The sequence below is a fragment of the Syngnathus scovelli genome, chromosome 3, assembly GCF_024217435.2.
Source record: "Syngnathus scovelli strain Florida chromosome 3, RoL_Ssco_1.2, whole genome shotgun sequence".
Classification (NCBI taxonomy): Eukaryota; Metazoa; Chordata; class Actinopteri; order Syngnathiformes; family Syngnathidae; genus Syngnathus; species Syngnathus scovelli.
In genome coordinates this window covers 11,057,765-11,076,616 of record NC_090849.1, presented here as the reverse complement: position 1 = coordinate 11,076,616, position 18,852 = coordinate 11,057,765, and the positions used below count along the sequence as shown (strand labels likewise).

At 40.0% G+C, this 18,852-nt stretch overlaps 2 protein-coding genes across 6 annotated transcripts in view; one reads left to right on the top strand and one right to left on the bottom strand.

Annotated features, from left to right (window-relative positions):
- ppp3cca (protein phosphatase 3, catalytic subunit, gamma isozyme, a) overlaps nt 1-2,913 on the top strand; it is a 28,343-nt gene extending 25,430 nt beyond the window's left edge. For 2 of the 4 annotated variants that reach the window (XM_049716443.2, XM_049716441.2), the window contains one exon: nt 611-2,913. In XM_049716443.2, coding sequence (XP_049572400.1) covers nt 611-771 — 161 coding nt within the window. In that variant the 3' untranslated portion in view covers nt 772-2,913. Of the gene's footprint in view, nt 1-578 lie in introns of all 4 variants that reach the window. The other 2 variants (XM_049716444.2, XM_049716442.2) reach the window with 2 other exon arrangements.
- A 1,476-nt stretch (nt 2,914-4,389) lies between these two features.
- Nucleotides 4,390-17,980, bottom strand: adam28 (ADAM metallopeptidase domain 28). Of its 2 annotated transcripts, none has more exons than XM_049764231.2 (22): nt 17,796-17,980; nt 16,097-16,185; nt 15,628-15,704; nt 15,238-15,316; nt 15,086-15,162; nt 14,402-14,585; nt 14,118-14,180; nt 13,897-13,968; nt 13,497-13,666; nt 13,096-13,177; nt 12,607-12,740; nt 11,757-11,934; nt 10,234-10,323; nt 8,720-8,915; nt 8,496-8,601; nt 8,235-8,391; nt 8,068-8,148; nt 6,914-7,007; nt 6,719-6,827; nt 6,530-6,620; nt 6,353-6,448; nt 4,390-5,145 (listed from the first exon to the last, which is right to left on the bottom strand). In XM_049764231.2, the coding sequence occupies exons 1-22, from the start codon at nt 17,851-17,853 to the stop codon at nt 5,113-5,115; spliced, it is 2,316 nt and encodes a 771-aa protein (XP_049620188.1). In that variant the 5' UTR covers nt 17,854-17,980; the 3' UTR covers nt 4,390-5,112. The 2 variants fall into 2 exon arrangements, with proteins under 2 accessions (XP_049620188.1, XP_049620187.1); XM_049764230.2 differs by lacking the exon at nt 17,796-17,980 and adding an exon at nt 16,655-16,697.
- Between the last annotated feature and the right edge of the window lie 872 nt (nt 17,981-18,852).

The window sequence follows — 18,852 nt, the reverse complement described above, 5'->3', positions numbered from 1 at the left end:
TGAGAAAGATAATGATAAGAATGAAAAAGTTCAACTTAAAAACTATATACTGTGCACACAGTACATATAAACGTATAGAGATTGATACAGTATATTATTATTGTCATAAATTGCTAGTCCTGCCGTGGTTACGCTAAAGATTGCCAAGATTCGTCAAAGATATCTGATAGTGCAAGAGAGCTGTTAAACAAAAAAAAAAACTCAGCATGTTTTTTTTAGATAACGCCTTGACTGTTTGCTGCCATTATAACTTGATGCTATATGAATCACTCAATATTTTGTCAAACAATTCTTCACAAGTTTGCCTTTCGTTTACTCACCTTTTCTGTCTGGTTTCCATGGCTGTTTCGGGACACGACCGTAAGTCAACCGAGCATGAGATTGTCATAGTTTGTCCCTCAGGTGTTTGGAGTCTTCCAACTTTTTGTGCATGTGTCGTATTTACTTCCCATTTGTGTTGTGTTAAGCCATAACTGTGTTGTAAATAAATTCGACAAGGACAAGCAGAAGAGCATGGTGCACAACTGAGACTGCAGCCACTCAAGTAGTTTTCTTAAAACAATGTGTTTGGCTTTTAGTCATTTTCTTTTCTCTTTCCTCTGCCCTTCAGCCATCCAAGGCTTCTCACCCACGAGGAAGATTCGTAATTTTGAGGAGGCACGTGGCCTGGACAGGATAAATGAAAGGATGCCACCTCGCAAAGATGGCCAGCAGCCGGATGGCACGACCATCAATACCAGCGCATCTAACAAGAACGGCACTGATGGATAGGCCTTAGAGACCACACCCTTGCTTCCCCGACTCATCCCCACCAATCACGCTCCTCCTCACTTTTCTGTCCCATCCATCCCATTGTTTGTCTCTTCACCCAAAACCACCTGTCCATCTTCTGCGTGCATGCTGTTTTGGACGGTGGGTAAAGGAAACAGACACGGTGGTGGGGGGAAAAAAAAGACCACTCTGTTAGCAAAGGCTTCTCGGGGAAAACAAGCAAACAATCATGGGGAGGGGGTGGGGTCTTATTTATTAAATGAATATGTTAGAGGTGATGGAATGAAGACATTTTGCAGTTGTTCAAACTTTTACTGTACACTGAAGTCCATGCTTATACATGTCACAGTCATGCAGGTTAGATGAAAAGAGACACAATTATACATGCTTTATGCTTTAGCTTCATTCATTTTTGGGGGGGTTTGTTTGTTTTGTGTGTTGTTAACGTGTGTGGCAAAAAAAACTACGAATTCTGTAGCCGCAGCGGCTCTTTGATGGTTTTGTGAGGTACACTGCTTATAGATGGTGGAGGGTAAAAGTACCATTTTATATTTTAAGATGAAATGTGATGTCTTATGAAAGCTATGGGAGCGGTTAATTAGTATTTTATTCTCTCTGAGTAACATGTATTATCATTTGTGAATGAAACTGTTTTAAAATGAAGATAATATGCTTTGTGTGCTGTAGACCTCATAGTTGTTGACATGACGGCAGCTTGGACGCTTGCTTTCACCTAAACCAAATTAGGGGATGTACAGTACAGTACAGTACAGTACTACACAACACAACACACCACACGTCACCGCAGTCCTCCCCCATCCTGGAAGGAAGCACACAAGAAACAAGAAACTGTATCAAGACAAACCAGTTTAAACAAAAGAGGACACTTTTGCCCAAGAAGCAGAGGAGCCACAGGGCATACTCACCCGCTCACTCATTAAAACAGACTTTTATTAATTGCTGAAATATTTCAGTATTTAAAAGAAATACAGCAGGTTAGCTGCTGCTTTATCAAATGCGTTTTTAGGTCTTTTTGTTGCTTTACTAAAGCTGTATAAATGTCCCCATCTACTTTTAATTATTTAGTATGCAGATATGTGTGCTTTTTCTAAAAAAAAAAAAAAAAAGTGACTACTCTGGAAAAAAAAATGCTTCTAAATGACTGCAATATATTGTATGGGTGGAGACCCAATAGACCGTTGCCGTTACCACACTTCTGATTTGGGCTTAGCAGCACTGCAGTCGATTTTTGGCTCACTTGCCTCACGCATGTTCCTTTTTACAAGCCGGAGTGGGAGCCACTTAGTAGTCGCTGTGATTTCCTGGTGTTTGTGAAGTTTTCATGTGGCTTGGCTCACAATTTAGCTTTAACCACCTTCACTTATCTTCATTGGCACCCAAACAACCCTTTAAGACTTGCTTTTTACCTTTTAATAGAGCAACAACGGAGGAGGAGTTGGGCCACTCACATGTGCAATATACTATATATATTTTTAAAGGGAAAATAATTCTGATTTTAGTAAGATTTTTTTTCTCATATACTGTATATACAATGCTCTTTTTTTTGCAGGTTTGTTCATATGTGACCCAGAGCCTCCTCTCTCATTTCAACTGGTGCTGTTATATACCCAATGCTTAGTTTCTAACAAGTCATGGTGGTGGAGCTTTAGTGAAAGAGTATGCTATTTCCTTAAGAAGAAATGTTATTTTATTTTATTGAAATAGTTGTGTGCACTCGTGCCATGCCACTCTGGACACGCTTGAAGATCTCTACTGTATGTGTGTGGAAGGCAAACAGAGTCAAGCCATGCAACATTTTTGAATAAGAGTTCCAAAGTCAAGTAATGTACTTTGTTCAAATGTACACATTTCAGTAAGACCCCAAAGTATTGCATTATAAATTATTGTTTATTTAATGTTTCTTTAAAAAGTAAGGCTTTATTGGGTGGCCCACACAGTATACAGACCTGTTCAGTCTTATACTGTACATAGCTTGCAGAATGTAAAAAAAAAAACAAAAAAGAAAAACTGCTAACAAAGAATATTTTAATGGTGAAAGTGTACCGTGCGTATCATGCAAGGCCATGAAATCTTATATGTAGATGTATCACTTAAAAGAGAATAAAATACTGTTTTACTTCATTTGTCTGTTGGTTTTAAAGATTTTTGTGAGTTATCATAAATTAGTCATGAAGATGTAGTAGATATTAATTCAAACCAATGTTACATTGCAATTTTACGAAGAAGTACACGTATTGATGTGTTTTATTTGTTGGATATTTGGGGATTTTCTTAGCGGGTGTGTCGAAGTAAATATGGTAGAAAAAGCGACTGTTGATTCTGACTCAATACAATAGCTAATTGTTTATGACTGTTGCACAAAAGCTCACCACTATTGTGTATTCTATTCACCTCTCATTGTAATTTTTTCCACACTACTAAATTGGGAAATCCTAGTAAATGTTTTAAGTTTTCCTGTTGTGAAAATTGGCTTTCCTCTATTTCATAACAAAGAAATCAGTTTACAAAACAGTTGTCCCTTTGATTGAACACCAACTTGTATAAGTAATAACAACTTGCTTGCCTGGTTGCGTTAGCATTTGAATAAATGTCAGTAATTTATCTTTAAAAAAAAAAATCCAATTTAAATTTCTCTTTATGACACCCCAAAATCCAGGTTGTGCTGTTTACTTGACATCTTTTGTCCAGTACACTGATGTGTCATGCAGTTGGAAGAGGCACAAAAATCGAGCAAAGAAGAAATTTAAATCCTTGGTTAAAAATCATCTAAATATAAAAATGAAATGAATTACTTCATTAGCATTTTGAGCACAGCTGCTGTAATGTCTCTGGTAATTTTGAAAAAAATTTCACTTCTTAAAATTAATACAGTATTTTCTTAATGTTTATACTTGTTTCTAAAACATAATTAGACTTGTGCAAAATTGTCCTCACTCACATAACATTCCAACTTTTTGTAAATTTCTACCTTTTTGCCATAAACATTTCATTTTTTTTCTTAGTGTGGCCCTTTGTGCATAGGTTACATTTATGATACCATCACCAAGTGGCCAAAACAGAAATAACTAAAAACTATAAATTATACTATTTTGTTACAGTTTTGAAACATCTAGTACAGAGGTGTCAAATTCATTTTTGTCGCGGGCCGCATCGTAGCCATAGTTTCCATTGGAGAGCCATTATGACTGTCAACGCCTTATGTTATACACAGTATGGACTACACAACAAACTGATGAATAACTAGTCATGAAATTAGAGACTAGTAAAAATTGTTCAAATATTTTAAAAACGTGAATGATAATAAAAATTGCTCGCAATAGCTTTATTTTTTAAAGTGAAGACAATTTGTACTCGATGCACAATTTGTCTTCGCGGGCCACATAAAATGATGTGACAGGCTGCATCTGTCAAATTGCCTTGACTTTGATACCTATGATCTAGTACATTGCTCACCAACATAGTACATGTGTACATCTGCTAGCCCCCAGGGGACCACATGAGTACTTAATGGGCCTGTTCTAAAAGTAGCTTAGAATTGCTATGGTGTTGCTGTTCTTAAAAGAAATAGAACCACTTACAGTACACAGTACAGTACACTCAGATTTGTGCCCCCTTTATTGAAATGGCAAACCGCAGTAGTTCAAGCTGTAACTAATAGAGATTGTAACACATGTAGAAGAAACTCGAAACAAATTTCATTTTTTTTAATTGACCTCTAATGCCATTTAGCTATTTCCAAAATGATGTGCTAAGAGCACATATTGACAAAATGTCGTGTAAATTATTGTAATTTTGTAGATTATTGTGGAGAAGTCATTCAACACAAATCTCTGTTTGCCTAAGAATACACGCACACACACATCCACACACACACACATATATATATATATGTATACGTATATATATATATATATATATATATATATATATATATATATATATATATTTATAATATATATGTATACATATATACGTTTAAAAATATTTTTGCACAAAAATATACACACACGCATATACATACATATATAAAGAATTGAGACATGCAGAACTGTTAATTGTTGAATCCACGTCTATTATACTCAAATTCAGCAGTGAATACAATTAGATAAAAAAATACAAAATTTAAATAAAGAAAAGACATTTTTAAAAAGTCTTTTTGAGATGAGTCCTTAGCGCTTGACTCAACACAGTCCATTTAGCTCCTCGGTGACTGGTTGCGCTGAGGTACAAAAACCTGAATCGCAAATAATTGTGTTCTGTGGAAAAGATGGATATTTCTCTCGTGTTTTACCCTTGCTGAAAGTATTGCATGGTGAGCCGTTAGACCTTAGGTGGAGGTACTGGCCTTAGTGCCTATTGAGAAAAGAAATAAAACACAATGTTTGTAAATTATAATTATGACAGTTATAATCATGATTATTTTTACTATTCATGATTATGATGATAATTTTTACTAATTCTTTCCCAGTCTCCCATCACATGAATCCAATGTCATGTCGAAGACTGTTACTGCCAGCTCAGTGGCCTAGTAGTAGAGTGTCCGCCCTGAGACTGGAAGGTTGTGGGTTCAAACCCCAGCCGGGTCATACCAAAGACTATAAAAATGGGACCCATTGCCTCCCTGCTTGGCACTCAGCATTAAGGGTTGGAATTGGGGGGTTAGATCACCAAATGATTCCCGAGCGCGGCACCGCTGCTGCTCACTGCTCCCCTCTCCCCCAGGGGATGGATCAAAATCACATGGGGATGGGTTAAATGCAGAGGACAAATTTCACCACACCCAGATGTGTGTGTGACGATGATCATTGGGACTTTAACCGTCCCACCCGCCAATTTGTAAATCAGCCAAGGTTAATTTGTAACCGAGAAGAGTGCCGAAATCAGCCAAGGTTAAACTTTCAAGGGTGGACTGTTGTATTTGAGCTAGGCTAAACTTTCAAGGGTGGTCTCTTGTCTTTGAGCTTTATTTGTCCACCGAGCCAAGGATGGCTATTTCCTGGTTCATGGTGTATGACAAACAAGCATAACCTGAATCTGGGGGGTTGGGTTGGGCATGCCCACTGATTTCATAGAGAGCCCATTCATCCATTTTCTACCAGCACAAATACCCTGGAGCCAATCACTGTTGAAGTTGGGGTAGAGACAGAGTACACGTCCGAGTTTTGATTACAGTATTTTCCGCACTATAAGGCGCACCGGATTATAAGGTGCACCTTCAATGAATGGCCCATTTTAAAACTTTGTCCATATATAAGGTGCACCGGATTATAAGGAGCACCTTCGATCACTGGCCCATTTTAAAACTTTGTTCATATATAAGACATATACATTTGGCCCGCGGGCCGGACTTTGGACACGCCTGTTGTAGTGGCTCAATATTGGTCCATATATAAGGCGCACCTGATTATAAGCCGCACTGTCGGCTTTTGAGAAAATTGGAGGTTTTTAGGTGCGCCTTATAGTGCGGAAAATACGTTACATTAATTGACTGGATTAAGTGAAAGAGCACATCTGAGTTTTGGATTACATCAATTTAATGGATTAAGTGAATGAGCGTTACCTGAGGGACAACCGTGTAGTTGTGGTTTGCTGGATTTGGTCTGTTTGCTGCTGGTGGAGGTGGAGGAGGAGGTCCTTTGGGTTTTGGCCTCCCAGCCTTCAATCATCATCACAGATTATTTTAGGTGATTGTGGATTGTTTCATATGCGAGAATTTCATTAAACATTCTAACGTTACCTGCGACACTTGTGTGGGTGGACGGGGAACTTGTGCTTTAAGACTGAGAGCAGAGCCGTCCACTGCTGGTTCCTTCCTTACTTGATGAGCACTGTTATAGAAAAATGACAGTTTATCCTATTGTTGCCACAACTCTGTGCTTACAGTGACATTTTCAAACTGTGTTCAATATGTTTGATGCCTACTTACGTTGGTAACACAGGGCTTTGTCGTTTTTTCCAGATGACGCCCACGATGACAGCAATAATTATCCCCAGAACCACTAATGAAATTGCCACTGCGATGGCAGCAGTTGCTCCTGCAGTGACAGAAAAATGATCACTTGCATATGCAGCAATGCAAACTTATACTGGTAGAATTTTTCTAATGAATAACTGCAGGTACCAGTAGAAGGAGAGCGGAACATGTTGTCTTTGGAAGAGCATGAAGGAGGCAACCAGCCAGGCTCACACTGACACTCACTTTTGTGATTACACACCTGAGAAGTTGAAAGCACAACTGCATTAAAAAAAAAGAAACATCAATGTTGCATTATCTCTCTCTCTCTCTGTCTTTCTCTCTCTGTCGCTCTCTCTCTCTCTCTCTCTCTCTCTCTGTCTCGCTCTCTCGCTCTGTCTGTCTCTGTCTCTCGCTCTCTCTCTGTCTCTCTCTGTCTCTTTCACTCTTTCTCTGTCTCTTTCTTTTTCTCTGTCTCTTTCTTTTTGTCTGTCTCTCTCTCTCTCTGTCTCGCTCTGTCTCTCTCTGTCTCTCTCTGTCTCTTTCACTTTTTCTCTGTCTCTCTTTTTGTCTCTCTCTCTCTCGCGCTCTATCTCTCTCTCTCCCACTAGATGGCAGAAGCGGTGGATTGAAGGGCAAAATGATATGCAGTGTGCCTTGCACTGGAGCCACATTCCTAGTCTGTAAATAAAATACATTTTATTTCTATAGCACTACAACGACCACCACCGCAAAGTGCTGTACATATCATAAAAGACAGTAATGAAAAATAATAATACAGTATTAAATAACTGAATGTTTTATTCTTCTCTTCTTTTAGTTAATACAAGCACTCCCTTTACAATGCCATTTAGTAGACATTTAGCAGACTGGATAAAGAGGGGCAAAGACGGAGGTCTCTAACGACCTATAAGAGGGTGCCAGGATCGGGGACACCGATATTGTAGTATCATGATAACACAACTCAGGGACACGAGCTAGCCATGAATTTATAAAAAATAAAATAAAAGGGTGGGAGCAATCTCTCGCTCTTCAGATGGAGCCAAAGCCGCCAGTAGCAAATGGCTTTTTTAGTGTTTTGATGGCACAACAACTCAGAGTGCTCAGTTACTGTTGCACTGCATCCTTATGTTTTGCTTCAATTTCCTGATACAAAAAAGAGTTCATCTTGTTTTATTCTAATTCCCCCATTTACACCAACCGTAAATTCTAAATGAATGTGGCATCACCATTATAACTGGCCGCTTCAGCATAACAATCACTACGATATGATCCATGACAAAAATAATGTGAATGTTCAATATAGTTGTTGAAGTACTTACGGCATGGCCAGGACATTTTGCAGAGCAGTTTGTGATTCTGTAAGCATTTGGAAGACTCACGCATTCATTCTCACTGCACACCTGAAAAAGCAAGGCTATCATGTTAGAAATCTAAGTTGTTAACTACACTGAATATCAAAAAGAGAAAAACAAGCATTGCCTGTTACCTTTCCGTCCCCACATTTGGTCCCGGTGTCCACCTGGCCGTAGTCTTTAGTGTATTCTCCAAAGAAAGCTGCTTTGCAGTCACCAAACCTCACCATGCGGCCATAGTTTGGGTTGTCGTTTCCATTGTGACAGAAGAGTTTCCCACAAAACACATCTCTGCAATGAGCGCAATAGTTTTATTTGTGCAGGTGTACGAATTGTGACAGTGACATCAATAAGCTTACTAAATTTGATTCTGTAATCGAAGCCAAACAACTCACTCTTTCTGGCAGGGGATGTGTTGATCATTTGAGGGACGTTTGCAGAAGGCAAAGTAAGTTCCTCTGGTATTTTGGTCATAGCAGGAAGGACGGGCCTCAATAGCACCTGAGGACACCTAAAGTTGTCACTTCATATCTGCTGATCCAAGTGCTTATGAAATCCTGACTGAATGTTCATTTCAGTTTAATTTGCACTTAACAAGTCAAGGAACATTGACACTTACTTGCTCCATATAGTTTGCGGCACTGGTCTGATCTTTTTGGACACTGGCCATTATAACAATAACCAGAGCCTTCATCACATGGTAAGCCGTTGACACTGAATACATCCTCAGGACATGCGTCACTCTCCCCATCACAGTATTCTGCGAGATCACATTCATCCTGTTTCCTCCGACACTCCCAAGATCGCGGAAGTATCTGTGGACACAACAGGACCCATTGCACTTTGATAAGGCCATTTTGTGTCCATTTCTTTCGTGGTAATGGGGGGCTATGAGCAACCGTATCCAGCGGGTGGAGAGTCAAGCCATCCAAATTGAAGTGTAGGACAGTCAGATTTTGTCAGACAAATAAGTCAAACGTGTTTAGTATGACGTAGTCTTGACCGAAGTATTCACAGATTCGGATGTGGAGTTAACCTATATGAACACGATACCTCCCCTGAGCATTTGTTAAGGGAATGTTAACACACTGCTATTAAAAAGCATTTGGCCTGTTTAGCACTTGGAACACAGAAAATACAATCTACTTAATGCTTGGCTTTTTACTGTGATTTTGTTTGGTTTATGACATCAGTGTCAAGGGGTTTACCCGCCTCTCCTGGTAGATTGGGGTTCAGCTGGATGATATTATGGGACAAGCTGTATAAACTACCCCGGCAATTTACATAATTTGCATTTGTATGTTCTATTTTGTGTTTGCGACTGTCTGATTGAAGTGCTCGCTGAGTCTGCAGATATGATTTTATCTTCAATTGTTGGCCATTATTCAAATATCCAGGAACACATTTTTTAACAGTGTATCATATGACAGGGTTGTTGAACGCAGCTGTCCCACTTGCAGGACGTGGGGAAGTTGCATTGGGCATTTTCCTCATAAGGGTTGCGGGTGTGCTGGAGCCTATCCCAACAGTCATTGGGCGGTAGGCGGGGTACACCCTGACCAGGTTGTCAACCAATTGCAAGGCACACATAGACAAATAACCTTTCACACTCACACTCATACCAACAGACAATTTGGAGCGCTCAATCGGCCTACCACGCATGTTTTTGGAATGTGGGAGGAAAATGGAGTACCCGGACAAAACCCATTCAAGCACGGGGAGAACATGCAAACTCCACACAGGAAGGCCGGAGCTAGAATCGAATCTGCAACCTCTACACTGTGCAGGCATGCTAACCAGTGCTCCACTGTGCCGCCTACTGTATAATAATAATAATGATGATGATGATGATGATGATGATGATGATGATGATGATAATAATAAAAAAGGACAGTCACTCACCATCCCCCTTGCTCGTTCAGATACAGCACCTCAAAGTCACTACAGTATACACTTCTAAATGTGAAACGTGTCAGTATGTCAGAATAAGCACATTTTGTATGGATTATTGCCTTGTAGCTAAACAATCAACTGTCGGATGGAGGTTTATACTCATGGCACCCCACTAGATGGCTGCACCGCATCTTATAGCCCAATCGATGACTTAGATTGTACAACTACAACGTTTCTCACCTTGCAGTCGTCACAACACTCCCCTGCAGCACACTGGGAGCCCTCACTTAGGGTGCAAGTGGTTGCATTGCAGCATGGGTTGGTGCACTCCTATGAAAAGACACAAATGCAGAAATGTTTGTTTTTGAGGACGACAGAAAACAATGTACAGTCGTGGCAGTCTTCCTTTTCCGTCTTCACCTGCTTGCCACCTGCAGGCTTATCAGACGAGATATAGGGAACAAATCCGAACACGTTCAAAGCTTGCCATAAATGTCACTGTGATGAGGAGGCACAATCAATATTCTTCAAGCATAATGCACCAAAAGTACTTGTGCAAACAAGACAACATTCTGAAAGCAAACCAAGTGGCAACAAAGCAGGCTGAGGTTTGTTATAAGCTTCACAACCAAAGCATATCAGTGAAAACAATAAACTATCATTCCATCAAATCATTAAAACTTGAAAATGCATGTCTGCTTTTTAAATTCCTTAACTACATTCTTTAACGTAGTTAGGAGACTGATTAATTTTGAGCTCTATTTCATACATTCAAAGGTGACCACCAAATCTCTAGTCACGAGCCAGTTTCTTCCAAAAATGTTATCATCAATGGAATGCATCAAAATTTTGCCATTGAAAAAAAAATGTTTTGAAAGAAAATATATTTATCAAGCTTGCTATCATGGCTGTAATTCACACTGGGGTAGAATTAAATGTTACTTCATATAGCCATGATGAGTGCCAAAAACAACAGCTCATGCGATAACTAGTATACTAATAAACCACCAATAGCGAATGATACTTTGTAAATGTGTCTGTTCGTGTGAGACTCCTGATGATGCCTTTGGGCAAAAACCCTAACCAGAGTCTCAGACAAGGGAAGCAATATTGCTCCACCTCATTTTAGCAAAACAGGCAGCTTTCAACACACCAACATTGTTGCAAAATTCACCACAGATGTCCACAGATGTTGCTTGGATAACCTCTAGATATGTCATACATTTGCAATTCAAAGGTTACACCCAGTAGGGTCAAGTGTGGCTCTCAAGTGACACAATTTGGATGTGAGTCATGGGAACGTCTAGATAAATGAACAGAATCAGTCATTCTTTCTTATGAGGGATAAAAATGCAGTCATAGCAAATATCATCTCCTCGGGGCATTGTTTGAGTGTTGACGTGTTGCCACAAGTTGTCTTGCCGCAATATTCACCTTTGCTTGCACACTGAATGATGAATTGTTTGCCTGGAGGAAAACCTGTAGTTTGGGTCTCAAAAAAAAAAATATATATATAAAATAAAAAATATGTATCGACGCCAGTCCTGGAACTTTTATAATGGAAATTAATTGATCATATGAGATGCACGTGTCACTTGAAACTTAAATGGAACTATATTAGCTCAAACTACTTGGGCACTTGGAGGTGCAGTATAAAGTCAAGCTAACTGAAATCCTTGACAAAAGATAGACCTTGAAAGGAAGAGACAAGTTGGGTTCAAACGTCAAAAGAATTTGCTATGATATCCAGTAAACGCATTTACCTTTTCAGTCCCACAGTCACACTGCTCTCCTTTCTCGACAAAACCGTTTCCACAGACAGAGGGCACCACCAGACTCATGTAGTCCGGCTTGTCCAGCATACAGCTTGGGCTGCGGCCGGTCAAGTATTTCTCATAGTCCCTGCTGCTGCAGCTACTGAAAGTGCGAGGGGTGTCCCAGCTGGTGGAGAGGATGGAAAGCAAATATTGCATTAATCAGACGACCATTTGTGTCAATGCAGTGCCTTTTTCCGTCAGGCAAGGTGTAATTGTTTTCGGCATTGGTTGTGAAGCAGAAGTGTTGCATTTATTTGGCACAAGACACCTCGGATGTCTGTGAGGCGTTTGCATGTCCTTGTGCTGTGTTTTTTTTTTTTTTTTTTTCCAGGGACTGAATCTGAATTAGCCAATGTTGAACGAATGTGACTGTGTTGGTGCGCTATATTGTGCTGTGATTAGCTGATGACTAGATAGATCTGGTCATTCTGCCTCTTACCCAAATTTGCTGTGATAAGCTCCACCTCACCCATTACCGTGAACAGGATAATAGAAAATGAACGGATTTTAAGGAAACAAACTGCAGAAATCAGTGACCCTGTTTGCTCTCTGCTATGGAGCATTCAGTCCATTTACACTTTTTTTTTTTTTTATTGATCAATTTTATGGTAATCTATCAGTGGCTAATTAGAATAATTGTCCATAAAGGCTCTTGAGTTAAAGATACCTTTAAATCCACAAAAGCTCTTATGCAAGCCTTATAGGCAACATGCAGCTTTTGTCATCACGTGTTGCTGTAATTGTCTCGAGGTTTTGCATGCATTGTGAATGCAACCACATGTCAGAGGTTCCTTACCTGAGGGCTGCGGCCATGATGCAGCTATCCCCAGCGCAGATACAAGCACTGGAGTCATCATGATTCATGCCAAGATTATGGCCCATCTCATGGGCCAATGTGGCCGCCACAGCAATGGCTCGATTGTTGTGGTCCTGTGAGACACATCCGTCAAATTCCTCAACGTCAACAATAGTGAGGTTCCTCAATTAGCCTTGTTCTCCTTTACTCTAACATCTGTGACTTTATTTTTTGTGTGTGTAACCTTTAAGCTTAAGTTTTGCAATTCATGAGAAATATCCAACAAGGTTTCTCAGCAATATATAATTTATTATCTGCAGCATGAAATTTTGGAACTGAGCTAGTGGGGATCACAATGATGCATGTACAAAACAATAACATCTCCTGTTCAGGTCAGTCAAAAGTTGCAATCACCAATAGACTGAGCATGTGTCTGCCAAATATTTATTATCTAGACATCCCATGTTTCGTATAAGAAAAAAGGCTTACCTGTACTACCCCGACAGAATGACCAGAACAGAGAGTCCCGATGTACGCCAGTCCCACCGTTGCTCCCTCAAAGTCAATCCCACTGAAAGACAAATAGAAACAACATATTTTGAATGCAAGGTAGGTCTTCCAGAGCCACTAGTCCTTGAACTTTTACAAAATGGGATGGAATCAAATTTATTACCGCAAACACTGTGAGTTTTAGGATGATAGGACATTTCTGTGTTGGTGTCAGATTGAATCACTTTCAGAGTCATCATATATAACAAGACATGCCAGCAGGAAGTCAAGCTTCCTTTTTCTTTGACACATGTTTTGCACATGATGCTACGTATCTGTGATTCCAAAAAGAAATCGCTCACTAGAGTTATACCAATTATGTAAATGGAAACCATTCCGACCTGATAAGATGTGCATTGTCATGTTTCTTTCTCTTGACCAGCTCAGAATTCCTCCATGTCATAAAAGCATTTAGATTAGCGCCGGCCGGAGGAGTGATGGAGATCAAATCACCATTGGACCAGATCTCCAGCCCGACAAGAGCAATGAAGGTCCTCAGGGGCTTGTATACCTGCACACAACACCAAAACGAGGTCATTAAAATAATTTTAAAAAACTCTTTATCAAATAACACACGATAAGCTAACATTTTAATGCCACACTAGATAATTTGCAATAATTTATAAATCGTGAGGATTTGTGTTACATAGTAGCAAAGCAATAAAATGTCCACCGAATGTAATCCAAACTTCAGAGGGCAGTGCAGCATACAGATCATTGTTTGAATTAGTATCAACTCACCATGTTGACAAAGTTGACGACTTCAAATATCCTTTTCCTCAGTGCTGTTTGATCCCGGTTTATCTTCACATACTGAAATCGCACAACCATTTTAGAGGAGGCTCATGCCCTGTATGTTTTACTAGCAGTCAGAGAAAAAAAGTGAGATGAACTCATAACAACTTAAAGCATATCACTTCCCCACCAAAAAGTATTCATGATGACATTTGGTGTAGTCTTACCTCACGGTTATCAGCAACAAGGTAGAGCTCAATGTATTTCTGTTGCTGAATGATGGAAATACCCTGAAATACAACAAAGACAGTTAAAGCTCTTGCACTGCAACAGACAGAATTTGAATTCCATCTGCTTACAAAAACAGAATCCCCGTGGCAACAGGCAGCTATAAAATCTACCCTGGCTTCCAAGGTAGGGTTAGACAATCATGTTTTTCTTGTGAATTCCACATACAGCCGCATCAGAGCCTATACTGTGCATGTGAGTGTCACAGAAATGTTTCTCGAACCGCTGATCTGGAGCGACTGCGGCTTGTTGGTGGCTCGAAATCTGTGCTCCATGTCGTGTTGGTGACACCGCACACAGCGGGTGTGAAGTCCTCTTCGTTGAACTTCATTACGGCATGATCCCCCTCATCATCACCAGTCAGAGGCTCGATCAAGTACCTCTGGGCTGATGTCCTGAAATAACCCCTAGAACAAAATTTAAAAAAACATGCTACTGTACTGAATATAATTACCAGTCCAATCTATTTAGGTAATTTTGAAAACAGACTGTAGGTTAAAGTCATGATTGGTTGAAATGTGTGACGCAAATGTTTTTATGCTAGACATTTGGATTTTGTATGCAACCAATTTAGTGGGAATTTTCCTTTGAAAAGAACTATTTCCGTTTCAGCGTGACTTATTGACCAAGGTACACAATGACATGGTTGCGCAATTCTGTTGTGGAACAAATTAATTGGCCTACACAGAACCCTGAAAAATTTATTAATTAATTAAATTACACAGGGGGAGCTCCTTGAATCTTGTACAAAAACTTTGCGAAGAGCTTGAAAGCTGTAATAGGTGTCACCACAACTCAATGTTTTCATCCGTTTTCATGCCACTTACGTGTGATTGTTGGCCCTTCATTCATTCATTCATTCATTCATTCATTCATTCATTCATTCATGGTTAATTGTAAGGCTTACCGAAGTCCATCACAGGTGCTGATGCTAACTGTCGAGTCGCTTTGGTTCACGATCTTCCCATGATAGTAGCAGTGATCCTGGTAAAGATGTGACCATTAGTTTATGCTTTATGCTCTGCATGCATGCATGTTCCATAACGCTAAAAGACTTACAATGTCATTTGGAGAAGTCGTGACTTGTGTCCCATCCTCTTGGTAAAAAGTCTCTGTGTAATCTCGAGTGAGTAAGTCACTGAGAATGAAAATGAAAGGATGACGTTATCAGTCACATGTACATACACAGGTTATTTGGTGCAAAATTGTGGATGTAGCATGAGTAATATGGGTCTTTTTTTTTTAAATCAGTGCTGACCAAAAAAAAAAACCACACAAAAAGGATGTGAAACATCTCACTCGTGAGAACAGCCTACAATCAGCAAGTTCTAAGTACCACAGCAACGCCACTTAACTTCTTAAGTTAATATTCAACTACAATCTTTAGCATTCAACTGCAATCGTGAAATAAATGCCTCGTTAAATTTTTTTCCAGAAATGTGCTCTTACTTGTTTTTTTGTAAGTGCATTTCGACATCTCGTCCTTCTACAGTCATTGCATACTTCAGGGTATCTGGCCTGAGGTTCTGCAGAGGAGGGAAACAAGATTGTCTCCATCAAAACAAATATGATCAACTTCATTCTACTCCATCAGACTAATCTGACTAACAAAATGCAGTAGCATTTATGCAGTTGCATTTATCTTAGTAATATGTATTATAGTATGTGACATTTCACCTGCCAAGCAGGCTTATGAGTTCATTCAACAAGAGGCTGAATGGATTCAGTGCCATGAGAATAAAATTACCTGGATGAAGGAGAATTCTCAAAGGAATAACTGCAATTTACTACTTATCATTATGTTTTATGTGTTTTCTGATTGTATTTGAATGAATCATCTGAGAAGCAGTATACTTCAGGTTGAAATGACACATTTAACGAGTTAAGATTTGCACAGGACTTTGTAATGTTTGCTCACCCCGGTGTCTCTTCTTCTGACAGAGTGAAGCCGGACAGGTCGTACGAGCTCATAGTCCTTTCCAATCTCAGATAGGGCGGCATGGCTGTCTGTTGAAGGAGAGCACTTTATTTTGCTTTGTGATGACAATAACGGAAGAGAAAAAACAACGGTGGGCTAATTTTGAATTTAAAAACAATAACATGAAAATAATAGTAAGTGATGGGGGGGGGGGGGGTAGACTACTGTAAAAAAGCTGACTCTTCAATTTAGTGGGAAATGGACGAGGAAAGGAAGAGACACATCCATCTGTTTGTTGGAAAGCTGCTTCCTGGATTCTGGAGGGTTACAAGGGTTACAGCAAGTGCCAATTTAATTTGGATTCTTCCATTAATACCACAATGGTATTCATCTTGCCCCATCTTTATTCTTCTTTTAATCGCTGTCACGATCGGGTGTAGCATGGAGCAGGACGACCAAGTGCAGCTTGGACCAGGGTTTATTGGCGAACGCAAACTAACAGACTCGGCAAACTGTCATGACTTTACAAAACAACATGACTTCCCAACCAAAACATACTCGAAACCGACAGGAACCAAAAGGACATGAAGACGACACGACAGCAACCAACAATGATCCGACAGGGAGTGAGGGGCAGACAGGACTTATATACATGACAGGAAACGAAAGGCAGGTGGGAATAATTACACTGATCATGGGCACACAGGAGGGGAGGGGCGAGCACACAGACAGAAACCAAGACAACAGACACATAGTGGAGCAGTTGGGGACGAGACGTGACAATCGCGTGATTAAGGCTCATTTTGGCCTAATAATATTTGTTCTCTTTTCATGTACTGTTGCCGCAAAAAAATTACAACACCTCACTGGATCTTGCGAGACCAGAAATAAACATCAAGCACGCCACACTGACACTAGTGACACTAGTCTGGGCTTGTTATGCAGCGATTTCATCTGTTTCGTGTTGTGTATGTATGTATGTATGTATGTATGTATGTATGTATGTATGTATGTATGTATGTATGTATGTATGTATGTATGTATGTATGTATGTATGTATGTATATATTATATATACTATAAACATATATATAATATCCATCCATCCATCCATTTTCTGAACCGCTTAGTCCCCACGGGGGTCGCGGGCGTGCTGGAGCCTATCCCAGCCGTCATCGGGCAGTAGGCGGGGGACACCCTGAACCGGTTGCCAGCCAATCGCAGGGCACACAGAGACAAACGACCATTCGCACTCGCACTCACACCTAGGGACAATTTGGAGTGATCAATCGGCCTACCAAGCATGTTTTTGGGATGTGGGAGGAAACTGGAGTGCCCGGAGAAAACTATATACTATCACTATTTTTTTTTTTGTTTTTGTTCATGTCCTGACAGAATGAAGTCACTTTATATCATTCCAATTTGCTTTGCTATTAAGTGTAAATTATATATGTGGCAAATTCACAAAATTAATATTATTCTTACTATTACTGTTAGAACTTGATCCTGACACTGACATGCTGTTGCTGAAACATACATAATTTCATGATGCTCAGTGGTTTCAAGAAGATACGTTTATAAGTGCATGACAGTTGACAGACAGGTCAAAGAGCTTTACACAAACAGAAGAATGTCATTCCAGGCTGAGTTATTAATTAGCCCATGCACAATGGAGGTAAATGTTTACAATAGTGACATACCTGATAGATTGAGCGCGCCATTTAGGATGAGGACCCACAAAAGAAGTTCACGTGTCATCGTAGTATGTGGTAAATGAGCAGATTGTGGCGCCGATCAAATTTTATTCTTTCCACCTACATGCTGTGTTAGTGCTCCTGTGAGGCCACACCTTCACCCGCTATCTGTTGAACTGTCACAGCGTACTTCCTCGTTGACAACAAATACTCCCACAACTGGCCTGAGCACGCCTCTGCTATGCTACAGGAATGCAGGAACAGCTTTGATGGCCTACATATTTTGTGCCAGTAACATTAAATACAGATTAATTCAGCTTTGTTTGTGTTTTTAATTATTAATATTAAAGTCCCTTACCTGGTTGCTGAGGTAGCAGAGGGGCCGCTTTTTCTTTTGAGAAAAGCCATCAACCAGCAAACTGTCTCATTCTGCATTGCGGCTGACTAACTCAGTATCAGTCACAGCGCTTACGTCATCTAATAATTTCCATTTATAGTATCTACACGTCATTGATTTCTCATGTTTTACTAAATAAAGTCATAGGGGGTGACCTCAGTTAACTCAGCATTGATGCTCCTACATTGTCCTCAGTCCTGCACTCACTGCACGCATGCTTGCAGTCGCTGTAGAAAAATGAAGACAGAAGACAATAAGGCCAATGTGTCTGCTCCCTCTGCAGCAGTCTTGGATAAGTCTGAACATGGCTCAGTGTTAGTGGAACATGCTGTCTGCTCAGAGTGCTGCTTTTCTCATCTTTATCCGATTGGTGGACAATGATGATTCGACCTAGTGCTGGAATTTTCTCATGGTGATTTGGTTGTTTTTCTGTATGACTGCCAGACAGACACAGACATTTAACAGTGCTGTATATTTGTATTAGAATATTTACATTGGAGACTGCCCAAAGACCACAAGACTATTAATGAGAAATCTTCAAGTCAGTTCAAGCGGCCGAGAGGGTAGGACGCTGTTCTGCTCTCAAGGTTACTGCTGCAAACGGAGAGATAACGGCATAAAGACACATAGACATGCAAAATACAAATTAATAAATGCAAACTAGTT